Source organism: Capricornis sumatraensis, chromosome 19 (genome assembly GCF_032405125.1).
Source record: "Capricornis sumatraensis isolate serow.1 chromosome 19, serow.2, whole genome shotgun sequence".
NCBI classification, from domain to species: domain Eukaryota; kingdom Metazoa; phylum Chordata; class Mammalia; order Artiodactyla; family Bovidae; genus Capricornis; species Capricornis sumatraensis.
The window spans coordinates 68539610-68558401 of NC_091087.1; the positions used below are offsets into that span (position 1 = coordinate 68539610).

The 18792-nt window shown below is 38.4% G+C and overlaps 1 protein-coding gene across 1 annotated transcript in view; it reads left to right on the forward strand.

Moving 5' to 3' along the window:
• VRK1 (VRK serine/threonine kinase 1) overlaps positions 1–18792 on the forward strand; it is an 80042-nt gene that overhangs the window by 41706 nt on the left and 19544 nt on the right. Inside the window, exons 4-11 of the mRNA XM_068991351.1 lie at positions 4583–4652; positions 5526–5613; positions 9639–9747; positions 9866–9958; positions 12281–12413; positions 13195–13315; positions 13623–13681; positions 17374–17552. Coding sequence (XP_068847452.1) covers positions 4583–4652; positions 5526–5613; positions 9639–9747; positions 9866–9958; positions 12281–12413; positions 13195–13315; positions 13623–13681; positions 17374–17552 — 852 coding nt within the window. The remainder of the gene's footprint in view (positions 1–4582; positions 4653–5525; positions 5614–9638; positions 9748–9865; positions 9959–12280; positions 12414–13194; positions 13316–13622; positions 13682–17373; positions 17553–18792) is intronic.

Here is an 18792-nt window from a genome sequence, read left to right on the forward strand (position 1 = left end):
AATATCCTTCTCATGGCTCTACTTGTTTTAGTTTTTATGTGTTAATTTTATCTCCCTAACTAGATTTTAAGGGCCTTGTTTTAAAGTTTGTTTTCTTTATGCCACTCTTAAATGCCTGTTTTATTCTTTTCAAAACTTTTTGGCCATAATTGCTTGCCACCTTGTAACTTCCTGATGCGCCTGTTTCTGTCTCTTGTCTGTGCCTTTTAGCGCAGGCCTGTCTGTGATTTGTCTTCACTTGTGATAGGCAGTGCCATAGCTCTGTTCATTACTAACCTGCAGTTCTTTTATTCTCATAGAGCTTTGTAGAAGTCAGAATGATTCATCAAATACAAACATGTGAAATGATTATCACCTCTTTCCAGTATTAAGATCAGAACTGTTTATGAACATTTGCTGTTTAAACATCAGGAGCTATTAAATACCATTTTTTTCAAAGAACAAGTATTATTCTTTGGGGAAGCTTCATAATTAATTACCCAAGAAGCAAGATATAAAACTATAATACAGAGGTAATTTTATAAAATAACTATATATAGAAAGAAAATATAGTATTTCCAGATTTTCTAAAGTGAATTGGTATTTTATCTTTAGAGAAAGAAAAAAAATTATTTAAGAAATAAAGGCAAATTGATTTTTAATGTGAAATTAGACTTAATAATTTATAGCATATCAAATCAAACAGTGGTTCTCAGCTCCAGTTACATGGGATAATTGCAATCTCCAAGTGCAGGGCTGGGTTATCCGTATTTTTGGTAAAGTCTCCTCAAGAAATTCCGTTGTGCATCAAGGTTGAGAGCCACTGGTGGGGTCTGGCGCCTAGAGCACCGTAGTTCTGAAGTCTTCAGTGGGATTCTGTGCCCATGCCATGCTTACCTTTGCCTGTAATCCTTTTATTCCCGGGGGTCACCAGGTGCCCTGTGCTTCTGGTAGGCTTTCTGTCTCCGTGTGGAGGACTGGTTAGAACATTTGATTATTGCACTCACAGTGTTAACGGGTATGCACAAGAGCTCCAAATACTAATCCATGCATTTCTTACATTTGGTCTTGAAGTGAAGTAACGACTAACACATTTAAGATAGATGTGTAGGTATATGCTAGGTATAGTCTCTGGAGAAGGCAGTGGCACCCCACTCCAGTACTCTTGCCTGGAAAATCCCATGGACGGAGGAGTCTGGTAGGCTGCAGTCCATGAGGTCGCTAAGAGTCAGACATGACTGAGCGACTTCACTTTCACTTTTCACTTTCATGCATTGGAGAAGGAAATGGCAACCCACTCCAGTGTTCTTGCCTGGAGAATCCCAGGGACGGGGGAGCCTGGTGGCTGCCGTCTATGGGGTTGCACAGAGTCGGACACGACTGAAGTGACTCAGCAGCAGCAGCAGGTATAGTCTCTGTCCTCCTCAGTGACCGTGTCTGGTTAACCCTTACTGACTTATGGGAGTGGTCCTGGACTCACGGTGCTGGGTCACCTGTGATGGAGACCTGAGAGACACTCTCTGTATTTTATTTCAGGAAAGTAAACGTGCAGAGAGAAATGGTAAATTGGATAATGCAAGGAGGAAAATGTCTTTCTGTGTTTGTGGTTTTTTTTAATACTGATGTATTTGCATGGGGTCTTGGTTGTGGCACTCGCGCTCTTTTGTAGTGGCAGGCAAGTTTCTCTCTAGTTGTGCTGCCTGGGCTTAGTTGCCTTTCGGCATGTGGGATCTTAGTTCCCTCACCAGGGATTGAACCCCTGTCCCCTGCACTGCAAGGTGGATTCTTAACCACTGGACCACCAGTGGACCACCAGAAGTCCCTCCTTCTGTGTTTCCTTATTAACAGATTGTATAATGGATTACTTCATTCAGCCCCGCTTTGTGGTCATGTCCTGAGCTAGTAGCAAAACTGGGGGTAGAGGTCAGGCTTTGGGATCATGTATTCTAACAGTTCTTTATGTTATAGTCTGTTCCCAGCGTGTACTAATAGATATCTGTAGTCTGAAGTTCTCTGGAAAGAAGTTGAAGACTGATGTTTAATTTCCCACACTGATGTTATGAGAAGTGACCTGAATTTTCAATTCATATATCATAATTTTTTGGTAGGAAGGAGAAACTTTATACAGCTTCATTTTTAAATGGCAGCCAGTTGCTTTTAGATGGTGCTGTTGAAATATATCACATTTTAATTTTTTTTCTGTTGTCATCTTCATTTTGACACTTAGAAGTCTTAAGGAAACGTTTAGTGATATTCTAGTTAAAATGTCAGTCCCAATTTCTTTTCTAAATCTTGGCTATTATAGAGTTGGCAAAGTGTTTTAGATTTGAAGTATGTTAATAAAATTTTTAGTTATGAGTTAAGGTATTTTCTTCAACAGAAATAGCTGGCTTTGGCTGGAGTGCAATGCCAAGGAAGTAGGTCCTTTATTTTGTTATAATGGAATTTTATTGAATTAGAAAAAAGGATGAAATGAGATCAAAGAGTCTTTATTGTAATGGGACTTTCAATATAATAGCTTGATTTATATAGGTTGATTCGTATTATTATAAGTTTAATAAATTATTGCCTGAAGGAAAGCTTGAAAATTAAAGTTGATACGACATAGGTTGAAACTGAATAAATCAGAATTTTATACAGATGGTAATAAGCCAGGAATGTGTCTTAGGAAACTCCCTTCAAACCTGAGTTATGAGCTACTCTAAAAGTTAGCCTTTGGAGAGTAACTTCCCAAAATTCCTCTCCTGAATTTCCATTTCTTACACTGAGTCTGTTACTCTTGCTGCAGGCCTGTTCTCAGCCATGGGCTCTAAGCATTCACAAGTGTCTGCCTGGCTCCCATTGCTGCAAGGAAAAAACTACAGGTTATGGCAAAACTTGCAGTTGTGAGTCCACGGGCAGTGATTTGGCACACCTTAGTATATTGGTTAGTTTCTGCTTCTTAAGACATGGTATACAGCCCTTGTATACCAGTCTCTTCCAAAGCTTGCCTGTAACAAATAAGGCTAGCTTATTTTCTGGTTCTGATACCAGTATTATGTATGTTGCTCTTTTGCCGTGGAATACTTATTCTTAGTGGCTACTGCCTGACTCTGCATATTGTCTAATCAATCTTCCTGTAAGTACTTAAACTAGGGATTTCTATTCTTCTGAATAACAGGAAATCTGAGATACTAAACTGTGTATTTAGAGTAGTTTTGTTTAAACTTTAAGGAGCAAAATTAACTTCTCTGACAGTGAGAGTATCTTGAATAAAGAAAATGTGAACATATATTAAGTATTTGCATATTTGTGGAAATCTACATATTTCTGCAAATTTTCTCTCTGGTAAGGTAGTAGACTTCTCTTACCGCTTCTTCTAATGCTCTGCTGACCCTGGAAGTCCGGTTACACAGACATTCTGACTGAAATAACTTTCTTCCCGAAATTCTCCAAAAGAAAACAGCCCCAAAATTAGTTTAGAAATATTAGCCTCCTTATTTGAAAATTTGATACTTTTCAAAATTTTTTAGACTGTTAATAATTAAGATAATATCAACATTAACTATCAAACATTAAATACTGATCAGTTTTAATTAGGCCAAACTTACTATTTAGAAAGTTCACAAAATTATGTTTCCCACTATCCCAGATTTATTTAGCTAGGCAAAACTCCCAACAGGCTGATGTTTCTTACTTTTCAAGTACTTTTTTATGAATGTAAGCCTCTTTACAAATAATTTTGACTGTTCATATCCCTTAAATGAGTATAGTTCACTAACATTGGTGGAAAACGTGCTTGTTGAGCCTCGTTCCCCTCTGAACTTTAAATTACCATGCGGGGAATAATTGCAGGGTTCCCTCCTTGAAAATCATAGGAATGAAAACAGAGGATCTAGTCACGTGGACATGTTTGCTTGCTCTGGGGTTCCAGAACACTTGTCTTGGTGATCAGATTGGTTTCCTGCCAGTTAGATGTAACTGTAATGAGAAATAGGAAAGGAGTGGGATTTTGCCACTAATGGGTTAAATCAAGTGTTGAAATTTTTGTTAAATCTCAGAAATAATCTTGTAGCCCCTTGGTGAAACAGTTAACATGGTTGCTGATCTTTGCTTAAGAGACAGTGTAATAATGGTGAAAATAAGGTTAACAATTTTTCTTAAATTTCTGCAAAGATTAAGCTATATATCTGATTTTGTATAGTTTACCACATGTAGAAATGAACCCTGAGAAATACAAGACTTATGGACTCTTCTGAGACTATCTGAAACATATCCAAGCATTTTACTTAGTCTCAAACACAGTTTATAAACTGAAATATCAAAATCACACTGTTGGAAGAGGACTTCCTAGGTGGCTCAGATGGTAAAAGAATCTGCCTACAATGCAGGAAGCCCAGGTTCGGTTCCTGTTGGGAAGGTACCCTGAGGAAGGGAATGGCTCCTCACTCTAGTATTCTTGCCTGGAGAATTCATGGACAGAGGAGCCTGGTGGGGGAACAGTCCATGGGGTCACAAAGAGTTTGGAAAGAAAAATTGATACATTAGTATTTTTTGAAGGTTCATTGAAAATTACTCAGTGATTTTAACTAATGTGTGTACTAATGAACTCTTTTATTTTAAGGAACCCAGTGATAATGGACCTCTTTTTACTGAATTAAAGTTCTACCAGCGAGCTGCCAAACCAGAACAAAGTAAGAAATACAGTACACATGTGTTTGCACTTTTAAAATGACCACTGGTTTTGTTTTTTGTTTTAAGCCAAGATTAGAGCAGTATGGTTTTGTTATTTTTTACTTTATAGATAGATTGTACTTAATGAGATTTGTGTGAAAGAATTTTGATCTCTTAATGGATTTGTTATGATAAGATTTCACTTATCTTGATAATACAGAGTTAATAAATAATATGTGATTTAGGACATAGTGTTAAAAACTGAGAGTTAGCCCTAATCCATGAGAATGGCTCAGGGATCTCCAAACCTTCTTCTGAGTGTTTTCCTCGGTTCTGGAGACCATGACTTGCAGGATTGCCATCACAGTGAAGTAGAACAGACCGCCAAGGGGGAGGGCAAGATGTCTTCCCGCTCCCCTGATCCTGCCTGTCCTGTCCCCTTCCCCTGTTCCATCCCCTCTGCAGATCCAGGGAGTCTCCTGGTAGGCTGGTATTGGGTTTGGGAATCTCTCTAGAGGCTCTGTCTCTCCTCGAGCTTGATTTCCTGGCTGAGGACCTTTAGAATGAGGTAAAAAGTAAGACTCTGGAAATAAGTAAACACTTAGGTAATTGGAGATATTAATCTTAATGGCAGTACTGTGGTTTGACTTTTTAAAAAAATGTCTTTTGCAGATTTTTCATTTTAAAGACAACAGTTAGGGCAGGATAGCACAATTTTGTAGGTTAATAAAAATGTTTCAGTTGTAAAGTACTTTTCATTTATTGCTTATTATGTACTGTTCACTTATTTTTTGTGAATTAAGGTGGAATCTTACGCATTCTATTCTTGAAGATATAAAAACCTGCTTATGTATAACAAAACTGAAATCACATGCATGTGTTTTAACTTGTAGTTCAGAAATGGATTCGTACCCATAAACTGAAGTACCTGGGTGTCCCTAAGTATTGGGGGTCTGGTCTACATGACAAAAATGGAAAAAGGTAAAAACATGCGTGTTTTGTTTTTCTCCTCCCATTTTGAGCATTTATTGTTCAGTTTGATTAGTCAAGAGTTATGTGCTGAGTGCCTCCCTACAGTACTGCTTGGCCTTCACCTGGATGTGTGGAGTGCCTTCTGCCGAGATGAACAAGGTGTTCTCTCTCGTCTAGGGGGCTTGTCCCAAGTGGTAGCGGCTGCCTGGAACCCAGCTGACGAGTAGGAACACAAAGCCAAATGTGCCTGTGTTATTTTTTTCCTCTTAATAATGAATAAGCAAAGAGAAAACTTCATGTTGCTTATGTCAAAGGGAGCCCTTGGGCTTCAATATGGCATTTCCTGTTAGAGACATCAGTATAATCTGCCCACCTTGATGAGATTTCAGTCTAGCTGATGAGAAAAGCAAAGTTGTTTGAAACAACCAGAGACCAGTTTAAGTGCCAAATTGTGTGATTCTGCCTTGTGTGTGTCTTAGGAATTCAGAGAGGAGAGGACATTGTTGGCAGAGTTGAGTTGGAGGAAACCTCCAATGCTTTTGATGCATAATTGACACTTTAAAAAATATTTGATTGAATGAATAGAGTGTCGTTCAGCAATGCTGGTAGATGAGATTTGGAGAGTTGATTTGGTTGGAACTGGGATGTACTGGTTAGGGTGCTCTCAGCTGCAGGTAAAGATAAAACTGACTCAGCTCTCTTAAAGTCACCATCAAGTGCCCGGGTTCCTTTATCTTGGCTTTGTTCTCTGTTAATTCTCCATTGTGCAGTCTCATGGTGACTGCCTATTTCTAGACTTCACACGCAAACAGTCCCCCCACAGCAGAAAATAGGGTTGCTTCTCGTGAGTTTCAGTTTCCTGGCAGGGAAACCATTCCCAAGGGTCTTGTGGCCGACGTCCCTCCATGTTTTTTTTGTTGGAGTTTTATCAGTGCTCATTCTTAAACCAGCCACTGGCAAGGGCAGGGCGGTCACAGCGATGAGACAGAGGAAAGGCTAGAGAGCCTGAACCTGAGCGGGGCTCCGCTGGACAAGATGGAGATCAGAGGAGCTGCTGGTGGGCGGCCAGCACTCTGCACCAGGAAGTTCTGATCCTGGAACCCAGGGAGCCCGGCAACTCCAGGGAATGGCCAGATAGTATTTTGTTATAGTTTTGCTGGGACAAGTTTCTGTAGTTTTCATGAAATTTTTTAGAGGAATAGTATAGAGCAGACTAGATGCAGACACTTGGTTTCAAATCTGTGTTTTGCCCCTTAAAATGTGTGTGACTTGGGTACATTACTCCTTTCTGCCTCTGTTACCACATCTATGAAGCTGAGTAACACCTACCCACATAATAAAGAGTGTTACATGTAAAGCTGTTAGAATATGTGTGAGTGTTAGCTTTACTCTCAAAGGGGTCTTTAATCCCTTAAATATTAAGCACTGCTGGTTTAGAGAAGCACTGTAGACGAGGAATAGCATCTCCAGCGGGGAGTGACCTGAACACGGGGGCAGAGTAGGCGTCTGGTCTTCGGCGTGGCCTTGTGGCCATTGGTCTTTAACAAAGAAAGGGTGATTGCACACACATGACAAAGAGAAGGAAATGACTTGGAGAAAGAGGCTGAGGCAGATAATGGAAGACACGGAAGAAAGGGCTCTTCGGAGCCTGTGTGCGGTGGGTGGCTGGAAGCTGCTGCAGGTGCTTAAACAAGGAACAGACATGTTTGAGGCACAGCTGACCCCCCATTGACTCCCGATGACCTTACCACTGAGCCCATGTCTTCTGTGACATAGAGTTGGCTGCAGATATCTTCTGGGAAAGTACATAACCCGTAAGGTAATGATTTACTTTTTAGGTTGAAGCTCTTAAGAAATAATCATTTTAGTTCTTACAAAAGTTTAAAAAAAAAAGAAAGTAAGACTCCTTCCTGCCCTCCTCCCCTGCCAGAAGTCCTTACTTCTTCCTGTAACTCATCTGAAGTGATGTGAATATAGTGCTTAGCACAGTGTTAGGCTCGTAAAAATGTTAGCTGCTATCGTTACTAAATCATTTATGCTGATTTATAGATTCCCATTATTTGCATTGTTTTATTCAAGTCCCCAGGAAAGTACACATCAGTGGTTTTGCTTTAGAGATGTTACTTGGAAGTAGCTTTTCTTTTAGTGCTCAGTGGTAGAAATAATTTTGTGGAAGAACATGATAAAGATTTCTGTGCAGTATACAGAATCTTGCTTCATTTGCTGTGGCTAGTTCAGGCATGGTGAGAAGAGGGAGGAATTGTTGAGAGTAGCGGTGGGGTGATCTGTGAATAAAGACAGAGCTCCCGTCCTGTGATGTGTTAATAGATCTCCAATAGAATTAAACCACATGTGCTTCAGCTCTCTTTCAGAGTGTCAGCAGAGGCTGTATTTTTGTTACCTACATGTTATTTTATAATAATTACACAATGATATCACTCATTTGTGAAAACAAAGACATCCATGTGTCCTTGGTTTCCTCCCTCAACCTCTCAAAACCTGTTGTACAGAGGAAATCAGGAAGTCAGCATCACTGTTCCCTCTTTATTATGTTTGAGGTCGGGGTACTGAAGGTCTTAGAAAACTTAAGACATTTTGCCACTGACTAATTACGTGACTTTGGACAAATAACTTTGCCTCTATAAATGTTAATTATTTTATTAAAAGATGTTTCGAAGGATCTCTAACTCTTTTCCAGCTCAAGAATAGGTAGAATCTTGGGTTTTTTCTTTGGCATTTTGCCTTTTGACTGTTAGCTCTTCCTTTTTCCTGTAGAATTGTCATGCTGTACTTTTTTCTTAGAAACGTAAAATATGTAAGTAAGATTTTTGTGTCCTACTCATGTTTATTTATTTTGATATATTTAGTGTGGTGGTCAAAAACGTGGATTCACCACTTCCTAGAGGACAAATGACTAATGATCAGTTTTCTTCTGCTGTAAAACGGGGCTCCTGGGGTGCCTGCCTCATCAGGGTGATGGGAGGTTTAAATGCACTGACATTAATGCATCTAAAGTGCTTAGAATAGGGCCGTTCTCATATTTCAGTAAATGCCAGCTGTTGTTGTTACAGTGATTATTAATCTTATTCCCATTAGAAAATAGCTTGATACATTTTGACTGTTTGATACATCTTGGTTTTTTTTATTGATTTATTGAATGGTTTAACTAGACAGCTCAGAATAAAGATAAAAGTGGTTCACAGAGCAAAAGATGAACCATCTCACTGCGACCAGGTGCTGCTTTCCAGTGCCCTGAAGTGTACTGTATACACAGCATACAGAAATACATGTATAGTTACTGAATCGTAGAGTTTGGGTGCTGGAAAAGACCTTAGAAAGCGTGAGGCCCCACTGTCTCGTTTGACACCTATGGAAATTGGGGCCCAAACAAGAAATGTGACTCAGCAAAGGTGAAAATCTTGCAAATTTCAGCAAATTTCAGCAAAACTGAAAATCTTCATGTTTTTCTGGTACATTTACTGTTCCCCAAATCTTATCTGTCAAGTACTTAGTATACAGTTCTTTTATACCATCTAAGCAGTTTTATTGCATTTAGCTTTTGTTACAGCATCTCTTGACAGTCTTGATTTTAACAGAATGTAATACTGCTAAAATGTCCCTTAAAAATAGACAACAGAGACAGGAAGCTGATATCCAGAAGCATAAATTAACTTTAACTATGACAAAAATCAGTGATATTAGCCTTACTCAGATTATTTTATCTTTATTATCTTTACCATAAAGCATCTGTTGTCTTCTCTCTGTGGGTGTTTTTTCCTTGCATTGAATACGGTATCATGTAACTTGTTGAGACCAGGAGGCCCCTAAGATAAAAGGCAAAACCAGGACAGCCCTTGCAGCTCTTGAGATTTTTCATTGGAAGAACTAGTTTCAGATGTCTTTCTTTCCTTTCGCTTTTTACTTTCTTACTAAACATTGCCTTGAAAAGAATTACTTTGAAAGGAGAGTACTCATGGCAGAGTAGGTTTTCCTGAGTTACATTTTGTTCATTGACTTTTCTTGTTTGTCTTTAGTTACAGATTTATGATAATAGATCGCTTTGGGAGTGACCTTCAGAAAATATATGAAGCAAATGCCAAAAGATTTTCAAGGAAAACTGTCTTGCAGCTAAGCTTAAGAATTGTATGTGAGCTACATTCTTCTCGTTTTTAATCCAGTAAAGGCTAGTTGTGTTGACGCTTGGTCCTCTGCTGGTTGGTGTCAGGTACTGCATTAATTTATTGTATATGATGCTTTATAGCTGGATATTCTGGAATATATTCATGAGCATGAGTATGTACACGGAGATATCAAGGCCTCAAATCTTCTTCTCAGCTACAAGAATCCTGACCAGGTAGCTTTATAACTTTAATTTCTACTGTTTAAAACCTGTTGTTTGAAAACAAATAGAGTTGCTATGAACTTTTGAACCCATGCAGAAGTTTTACTTTTTGAAGTAGATATGGTAATAATAATTTCTTCCTGACACTTTTATCTAGTTAACATTCTACATTTTTGATGCGATTTGTTGGCACTTTATCAAGTTGGCTATTTTGCCCTAAATAATATTCAGAAGAAGTACTTGTGATACAAAATGAATTTCTAATAGTTATTTGGGGGTGGGAGCTTAAAATTACACAGTGCACCAATGAATTACGCTTGCCTGTCTGCTTTGTCACTTTTTTTATTTCCTTTGTTCAAGAAATCCATCAAATGTAAGTGTTCTGTTACTTGGAAAATTTGCTCTTTAACATGTTGATTATTGAAATCAATTGGTTTACAGAAATATCTTAGCTGTCTAAATTTGTATAGGGTTTGGAATTCAAATATGCATTTTTTAAGCTTATTACATTGATTGTAATTTTCACTTTTTAAGGAAAAGAGAAAAGCTGATGTTGTTATACCTTTTTTTGGGTCAATTTAGTTGGGAGTGAGAGGGGTTTATAATTTTCTTGAAGCTGACTCCATGATTTTGGTAAAAGTCAGGTTTCAGTTCAGTTCAGTCGCTCAGTTGTGTCCGACTCTCTGCGACCCCATGAACCGCAGCATGCCAGGCCTCCCTGTCCATCACCAGCTCCCAGAGTTTACCCACACCCATGTCCATTGAGTCAGTGATGCCATCCAACCATGTCATCCGGTCGTCCCCTTCTCCTCCTGCCCTCAATCTTTCCCAGCATCAGGGTCTTTTCCAGTGAGTCAGCTCTTCACATGAGGTGGCCAGAGTATTGGAGCTTCAGCATCAGTCCTTCCAATGAACGCCCAGGACTGATCTCCTTTAGGGTGGACTGGTTGGATCTCCTTGCAGTCCAAGGGACTCTCAAGAGTCTTCTTCAACACAGGTTTAGTTGAAGTCATAGTTGGGCCTCTGTATTTAATCCATTTCATATATGTTCTCACTTCTTAACTTGAGCTTGTGAAAGAAAGGGATACTTAGGCATTTTAGGTGTGTTAAGTCAATATACTGTACTTTTTTCTTCTTTGTCTTAGGCCTGACTTTGAATTCCTCTTGCTTAGCTTTCCCTTTCTCCTTTGGCTCCTCTTTCTTTTCCTGTCCTCCCCTTCCCTCTCTCTGTTACGGTGGCTGTAAGGAGCTATATAGGTACCATAGAAGAAAGTTGCTTGTTAGAGCAGGCTAATGGAGAAATCCTAAAGGCAGCCACAGAATCTCCAGGCAACTTACTTTATTTGCATTTATGTTAAAAATAAGCAAGCAAGCAAACAATACATAGCTCAGAACCTGAATGGAAAGGATTCCGTTAATTGAAGTAGACCAGACTTACATAATAAATACAAATACAATTTCTCTTTATAGTTGACTGAAACATGCTGCCTTTTGTTCGGGTGGAGATATTTTTGCAGCTTGGTTATCCTTTGGGCATACGCTTTGGATGGGATAATTTTTTTAGTATTAGATGTATGTGCTCAATCCAGACCCATATTTTTACTTCACTTCCCTCCTGTGACCAGATGCATACATCTGCGAGACAGTTACCCGGAGTTGGAGATGTAATATGTGGCTCTGGGACAGAGGAAAGCCAAATTTATTAGCTTTGTATGCTAATCAGATGTACATGTACATGCCCATAGATATGTGTATACATTATATTAAGATTTAGTTTTAATTATGAAGACTTGACTTTAACATATAATATTTAAATATACCTAAGAGCCTCATCTAAAAGTTCTTCAGGTCATCATTATAATCTTGAAAATATTTTTATGAAGTGAATTGATGCTTGATTATTCTATAAGTAAAGAGAGGGAAAAGTAACACGCTACGTGTCAGCTAAGTTAGCACTTGCACTCAGTGTGTGGCAGTTGTATTGCGACAAGTATTGGTGGTTTACTCTGCTCAGTTTTGTTTTCGATGCCATAAGAAAAAGTGTATGATTTATGATCCTTGCTCAAATTGAGGAGACAAGATTATTACAAGTAAAGCACATACTTGTGTAAGAAAGTCAGCTGGTATTATCTGCACTGTAGCTACACGGTCATTTAATGTTTTTCTTTAAATAAAAGGCATTTCAGAATTAAGTACTTGATGTTGTTCGGGTGTTGGATCAAACATGTGGGGTGTCATAGTGTGGCTTTGTGGCAGAATCTGCCCTCCAGTGACAGTACTCTGTTTCTGAGCTTTACAGGCTTTAATTTGTCTTGGTGCTTGGGACATTTATAGGTGTACTTGGTAGACTATGGCCTTGCTTATCGATACTGCCCAGAAGGGACTCATAAAGAATACAAAGAAGACCCCAAAAGATGTCACGATGGCACAATTGAATTCACCAGCATCGACGCGCACAACGGTGTGGGTATGTCCGAGGCACCTGAACCTTAGCTACAGCGCCAGTGCTTTCCGCTGAACCCCTGTGGCTCTTCATCCTGCGTCAGTAGATAAGTAGATAAGCAGACGGATCAGAACTGAAGAGGCAGGATGGGGCGGGGGAAGAAGAGAGAGCTCAGGCTACTGCATCTGAGGGACAGGGCACTTGCTCCCCGTCTTCCTCTCACCTTCAGAGGTCGTGACGGGTCGGTGGTGCAGTAGTGCAGTCAGCTTCAGTGAGGCTTCTTTTGCTTTTCTTTAGCTTAATTGAATGCTGGGGGTTTCCCCCATAAAGGTCTGTGTTTTTTTATGCAGCTACAACTTTGTAACCAGTAGACTTACTTTGTCTCTCATTCAGCTGGCCTATTTCTTCAGCCGTTGTTTCTTTTTTTCCTGTGTCCAACACTGGAGGAGCCAAAACCCCCAGTTCTCTGGGCTTCTTAATAGCTTGCAGCATTTTTAATATCTTCACATTTTCCAAGGGCACTATTAAATGTGTCATTGCTTTATAATTTATTTTGTAGACTGGTAGTCTCAGTTTGAAATTGTAGTTTTGCCAGTTTGGGTTATAAAGTAAATTATTAGTCGGAGGTAAATGAGTTCTTTGATACTGCCCAGTATTTGGTGTTTTTTTCAAAATGGAGTCAAGATTGTATGATGAAAAAGAAGACCATAGGGTTGACTCTTTTTACCTTATTGCTTTAGATATACCTGAAATTCTGCCTTAAACATCATTTCACTGTGCTGAATCTGCTTCTTTTGTTTCACAGCGCCATCAAGACGCGGTGACTTGGAAATCCTTGGTTATTGCATGATCCAGTGGCTTAGTGGCCATCTGCCATGGGAAGATAATTTGAAAGATCCTAACTACGTTAGAGATTCCAAAATCAGGTAAAGGAAAACTTAGAGTAAATTATTTCGGGCAAAATGATGAGGCAGATGTTTGGTCAGAACTTCTTCATGAGGACTATAGCTTTAAGTGACACTAATGTAGAAATAAGAAAGTACTTGTTTAACAGTAAGATTCCTTGCAATTATTTTTGTTGAATTTATTTCAGAAGAATGTTGGTAAGTGTATTTAGGACAGCACAGTGCTGCTTAATGTGCTCTTTGCTGTTATTAAGTATTAATAGTCATTAATACTTAATAGCATGGCATCAAGCATCAAACAGTGGCTCATTCTTTCAATTTTTAACAGATACAGAGAAAATATTGCAAGTTTGATGGACAAATGTTTTCCTGAGAAAAACAAGCCGGGTAAGAAAAGACTTCTTCAGTGTTCATAAGGATTTTGTTTTCTGAGAGGAAAAGCATCCTGAGGTCTGTAGACTAACAACCCTTAATGTAAGAGCTTCGGTGTCATTAAATGTAACCATCTCACTGGAGCCTTGCTCGCGTACGCCTTTCCACAGGTGGCCTTACTCAGTTGTTATTCAGTGCTTTTGGTCAAGGAACCACATTTCATTCAGTAATGCAGCTGTTTTCTTAGCTGGGGCTCTATTTTGTGCCTCAGACTCTCCTAGGCACTAGGGACACATCAGTGAACAAAATACATAAAAACTCCTGTCCTCATGAAGCTCTAGTTGGGAAAGGTAGACTGTAAACAAGTGAGTAAATTGTAGTTTATTGCATGGTTAGTACTGTGGCAAAAACGAAAAACACAGGAAATAGAATTGGAGGGATGGGGTGGGTTGTTACTGTAAATAGGGTGGCCTGGGATGGTCCTCCTGTGGAGGTGCCATTTGAGCAGCTGTGAGAAGGAGACGGAGTGAGCTGTGGGGAAGAACGTGTCCATGTGGAAGGAACATGAGTGCCTGCTGATGCCTGCATCTAGGCCATCACGGGCTTTGGCTTTTACTTTGAGCAAGAATGCATGAGGTGTGGAGGGAAGGAGGGATGTGAACTGTCTGTCTTTAAGGGAACTCTCTCCAGCTCCTGTCTTGAAGATCGACCGCTAAGGAGGCAAGGCCGGGTACAAACAGGAGCTGGTTAGGAGCCTCCTGCCTTAATCCTCGCAAGGGAAGTAGCAGTGCAGGTGTGAGCAGTGGTCGTCTGGATATATTTGGGTCTTCTCAAGCCTTTGCTCAGTTGTCTGCTTTTCAGGGAGGTCTACCGTGAGCTTAAGCTGTTTAAATTTGCAGCCTATCAACCACATCTGGAAGTGGAATGTTAGCGCTTTTTCAGCTTTGCTCCCTGTTGCCTTCTCCCAGTCACCAACCTCTTCCTCTGGCCTAATGAATCACTAGCACAACTTGCAACGTCAAGGATTTCTCTTTGAGCTATATGGAAATGGAATCATAGAGTGAACAAAACAGATAATTTCATGAGGGCAGGGATTTTTAATGTTCTAGTTTCTGGTAGCGTTCTTTTTCTTTCAATACTGCATTTGTGAAATTCATTCCCATTGTTACATTTTTTTAATGTTTTTATTTATTTTTTAACTTTATTGAGAAATAACTGACAAATATAATTCTATAATGTGATGATTTTCTGTGTAGGCATACCTCATTTTATAGCGATTCACTTTATTGCACTTTGCAGATGTGTTTTTTTTTCCTACTAATTGAAAGTTTGTGGCAACCTATGTTGAGTAAGTCTGTTGGTGCCGATTTTTCCAACAGCATTTGCTCACTTCCTGTCTGTGTCAAATATTGTGGTAACTCCCACAATATTTTAAACTTTTTCATTATTATTATACTTCTTCTGGTGATTTGTGATCAATGATATTATTGCAAAAAATTATGACTCACTGAAGGCTCAGATAATGGTGGCCACTTTTTAGCAATAAAGTGTTTTTTAAATTAAGGTGTGTACATTTTTTTAGATATTGTGTTATTTCACACATAATAGACTGCAGTGTAGCATAGACATCACTTTTCAGTGCACTGGGAAACCAGAAAAGGTGACTTGCTTTTTTGTGATACTTGCTTTATTGCGGCGGTCTGGAGCTAACCTGCGGTGTCTCCCGAGATCTGCCTGTACGTGTAGACTGGAGACCGATTACTAAGATGAACATGATTTAACACCGCTATCACCTCTCATAGTTCACAGTGTTAACAGTGGCCTTTCTTGAAAAGACCAGCCTTGCTCTGTGATGCCACCTTTGTGTTCAATCATGTGCGAATCTGTGAGTCCATTTCTGGGCTCTTTCATAGTAGTAGTTGTTTTTTTTTTTCTTTTTTTTTTTCTGTTTTTGGGGCACACTGTCTTAATTACTATAGCTTTTTCTGGTAGTTTAAGTCCTCTGGCACTTTTTCTTCTTTAAACTTGGCTTTGCTGATTTGTGTGATCCTTTGTATATGTGTACATTTTAGAGTCACCTTGTCATTTTCACACATATCCTTTCCCTCTGCAATGTGCTGAAATTTTGAGTGGGATCGCAGGGACTCTGGACTAATTGGGGAGCATTGGCATCTTTATACAATTGATACTTTGTAGCTTTTTTGGTGTCAGTGTCTCTGATCTGTGTTTTATAGTTTTCATTTGGGAAAAATCTTGCCCATCTTTCATTATATATGTTTGTAGGTATTTGATGCTTTTTGATGGCATTGTATGTGATATGTTTTTATTACTTTCCTAGTTGCTTGTTGCTAGTGTATAGAAGTAAAATAGATTTTTAAATACTTCATGTCCCGTGATTTTGTTAACTTTACCTATTGGTTAGAAGGTTTCTGATAGATTCCTTGGGCTTTTCTACATGCACTCTCACGTTGTGAGTAAGCCGTTTTGCATCCTCCATTCTGCTCAGTGCCGTCTGTTTCTTTTCTTGCCTTCCTGTACTGGCTAAAAGCTGCAGGACTTCCAGGCAGCATGGAAATGGTGCAGGTGGGCTCCCTTGCTGTTCTTCTGTCAGAAGGGAAGTCCAGTGTTTCACCACACTCGGTGACGTTTGCTTTCGGTTTTCTGTAGATCCCCTTTGTCAGATTAAGAAAGTTGAAAGGAAGGATTTTCATTTCTTTTTTCTCATGTACCTGAGTATTTAGAATCATGCTTGACATGTGGTGGGTACTTAAAATGTCTGAATGAATGAATGAATGAATGAATGAATGTGTGTGTGTGTAGCACTGACATAATATCTTGCTTTATTGGATGTGGGAGGAGGATTTGAGGAGCTGGGAGAATGGGATTTTCTATGATTGAGACAGAGAAAACCGTCGGGTGAGCAGGTTTTAGGGGTTGGTCAGGATTTTGGATTTGGTTGGGATGTGAGATGCCAGTTACAGAACCAGTATATGAGTCAGTGGAAGTCAGTGGATATACAAGTCTGGAGGTCAGTGGAAAGGCTGGACTGGGCATATACATGTATGAGTCATTAACCCAAAGATGGATTTTTAGATGGGTGTTGAGAGGTGTTGATCTTGACTAGTAAGATTTCTTTTTATGGGTTTGGTTCTGCCTCAGTGTACAGTAGATATTTTATCATTCACAAGTTGGTTTTTCTCTTATATGGGACAACCAGGCCTTGCTTGTGTTTCTTTTTTTCAACCTGATCTTCATGTTTTATTTTTCATTTACCTAAAAAATGCAGCTGTCTTCTCTAGAACTAATGGCTTCTGTGGCAAAAAAAAAAAAATTCTGGCTATGATATTTATTGTACTTAAGCACATTTTACTTCATAATATTTATTTTAGGTCCTTTTAAAAAGTAGCTTTAAAATTATATTAGTAATTGTTTTTATATATATTTAAATTTTAAGCTTGTCTTCTTTCTTACTGTCAGAATTAAAAGATGTTTTTTGCATTGTATCTAAAAATACATTTTTAAATTTGACTTATCTGACAATTCCTGAATTCAAAAGCATACTTTCAATGAAGATGTGATAGAAAAAGATATTTAACAAGCTATATATTTGCATTCTAATGTTACTATAGTTGTGAATCTTTTTCTTAGAAGAGGTAAGTATGTTGTATGTATGATAAAACTACAAAGTAATTGTGTTATTCTTTTAGATGAAATTGCTAAGTACATGGAAACAGTGAAATTACTGGATTATGTCCAAAAACCTCTTTATCAAAAGTTACGAGATATTCTTTTGCAAGGACTGAAAGCTATAGGAAGTAAGGATGATGGCAAGCTGGACCTCACTGTTGTGGAGAATGGAAGTTTGAAAGCAAAACCAGTGGCAAAGGTGAGTTTTGTTATTGAATTTTCCTTTGGGTTACCTGTGACTGTTTGCAACAAATATAGGCAAGTAAACCAGTAGCTCAGTAAAGAAAATAGCAGATTGCTCTGCAGTTAAATATTTATCATCATTACATAAAAGCAAACTCTGTGATATGGAAAAATACATAGAGGGTTTTAGAAAAATGAGTATGTATTTCTTATGTCCGGTAGCAAGTTAAGAAATTCCCTGAACGAGTCTAACTTGGGATACTACTGTCTAGCAGAAGAATTTGGGTGGAGCACTCAATTTACATACCATGTGTCCTTTTCTCCCATGTCACCCCTTTCGGTTGATCCCATGTTTCACTATTTCCTTGTTCATTGGCGTGGTCCAAGTATTTGCCATTTGAAAATTGGTTTTGAAAAATTATTATTTGAAAATTGCATTTGAAAGTTTCCTTATTTGTTGGTATATTTCCCATTTAAACATTATTTTGCTCTTTACAGAAATGTCACTTCATAAAGCTGTGTATCTGTATATAAGAAGATTAATTTTTTGGAAAGAAATGTTAAATAATAAACCTATGGTAGAAGTATTGTACAGACTTGTAGATAACCCCTGGTATCACTTTAAAATTCAGATTTTAAGGTATGCATTATCTTACTGGTTATTTTTAATAATTATTGATTAACTTTTTCCTCTTTTAATCTGAAATTGTGTTAGTTGCTTTTATATGAAAAAGGAAGACTACTTTTAGAAGAAAAATATGTTTTTACATTATTGACTTTTAATTGTCATTAACTCTGTAAATTCGAGTAGAGTTTTTGGAAGTCTCATATTCCAAACTGAGATAAAGAGTTAAAAACATATTCTCCCTTTAAAATAAGCAGCATATTAAAAGTTTTTCATAATTTTTTTAATTTACAGAGGAGATAGGAATTTTGAAATTGGATCATAAATTTGACTTTTTTGGCTAATAGTAGATTTCTTTATAATTTCGTCACAGAATCTGGAATTATACATATGCATCTATATATACATCTTCTTGCTTTCGTAAGTTTTGTCCTAATTGCACCTTATTCCATTTTTGTGGTCAACACCCATGAGGAAAACCATATCCAGTTTTATGTGAAGAGGATAAAATGAAGACTGAGTTGGATTTTTCAGGAAGGTGGTAAACTTAGAATTTGCATATATGTATAAACATACAGCTCACATCTTGCTCAGGACAGATTTTTGTGCATTAATATTTATAGCTGGCTTC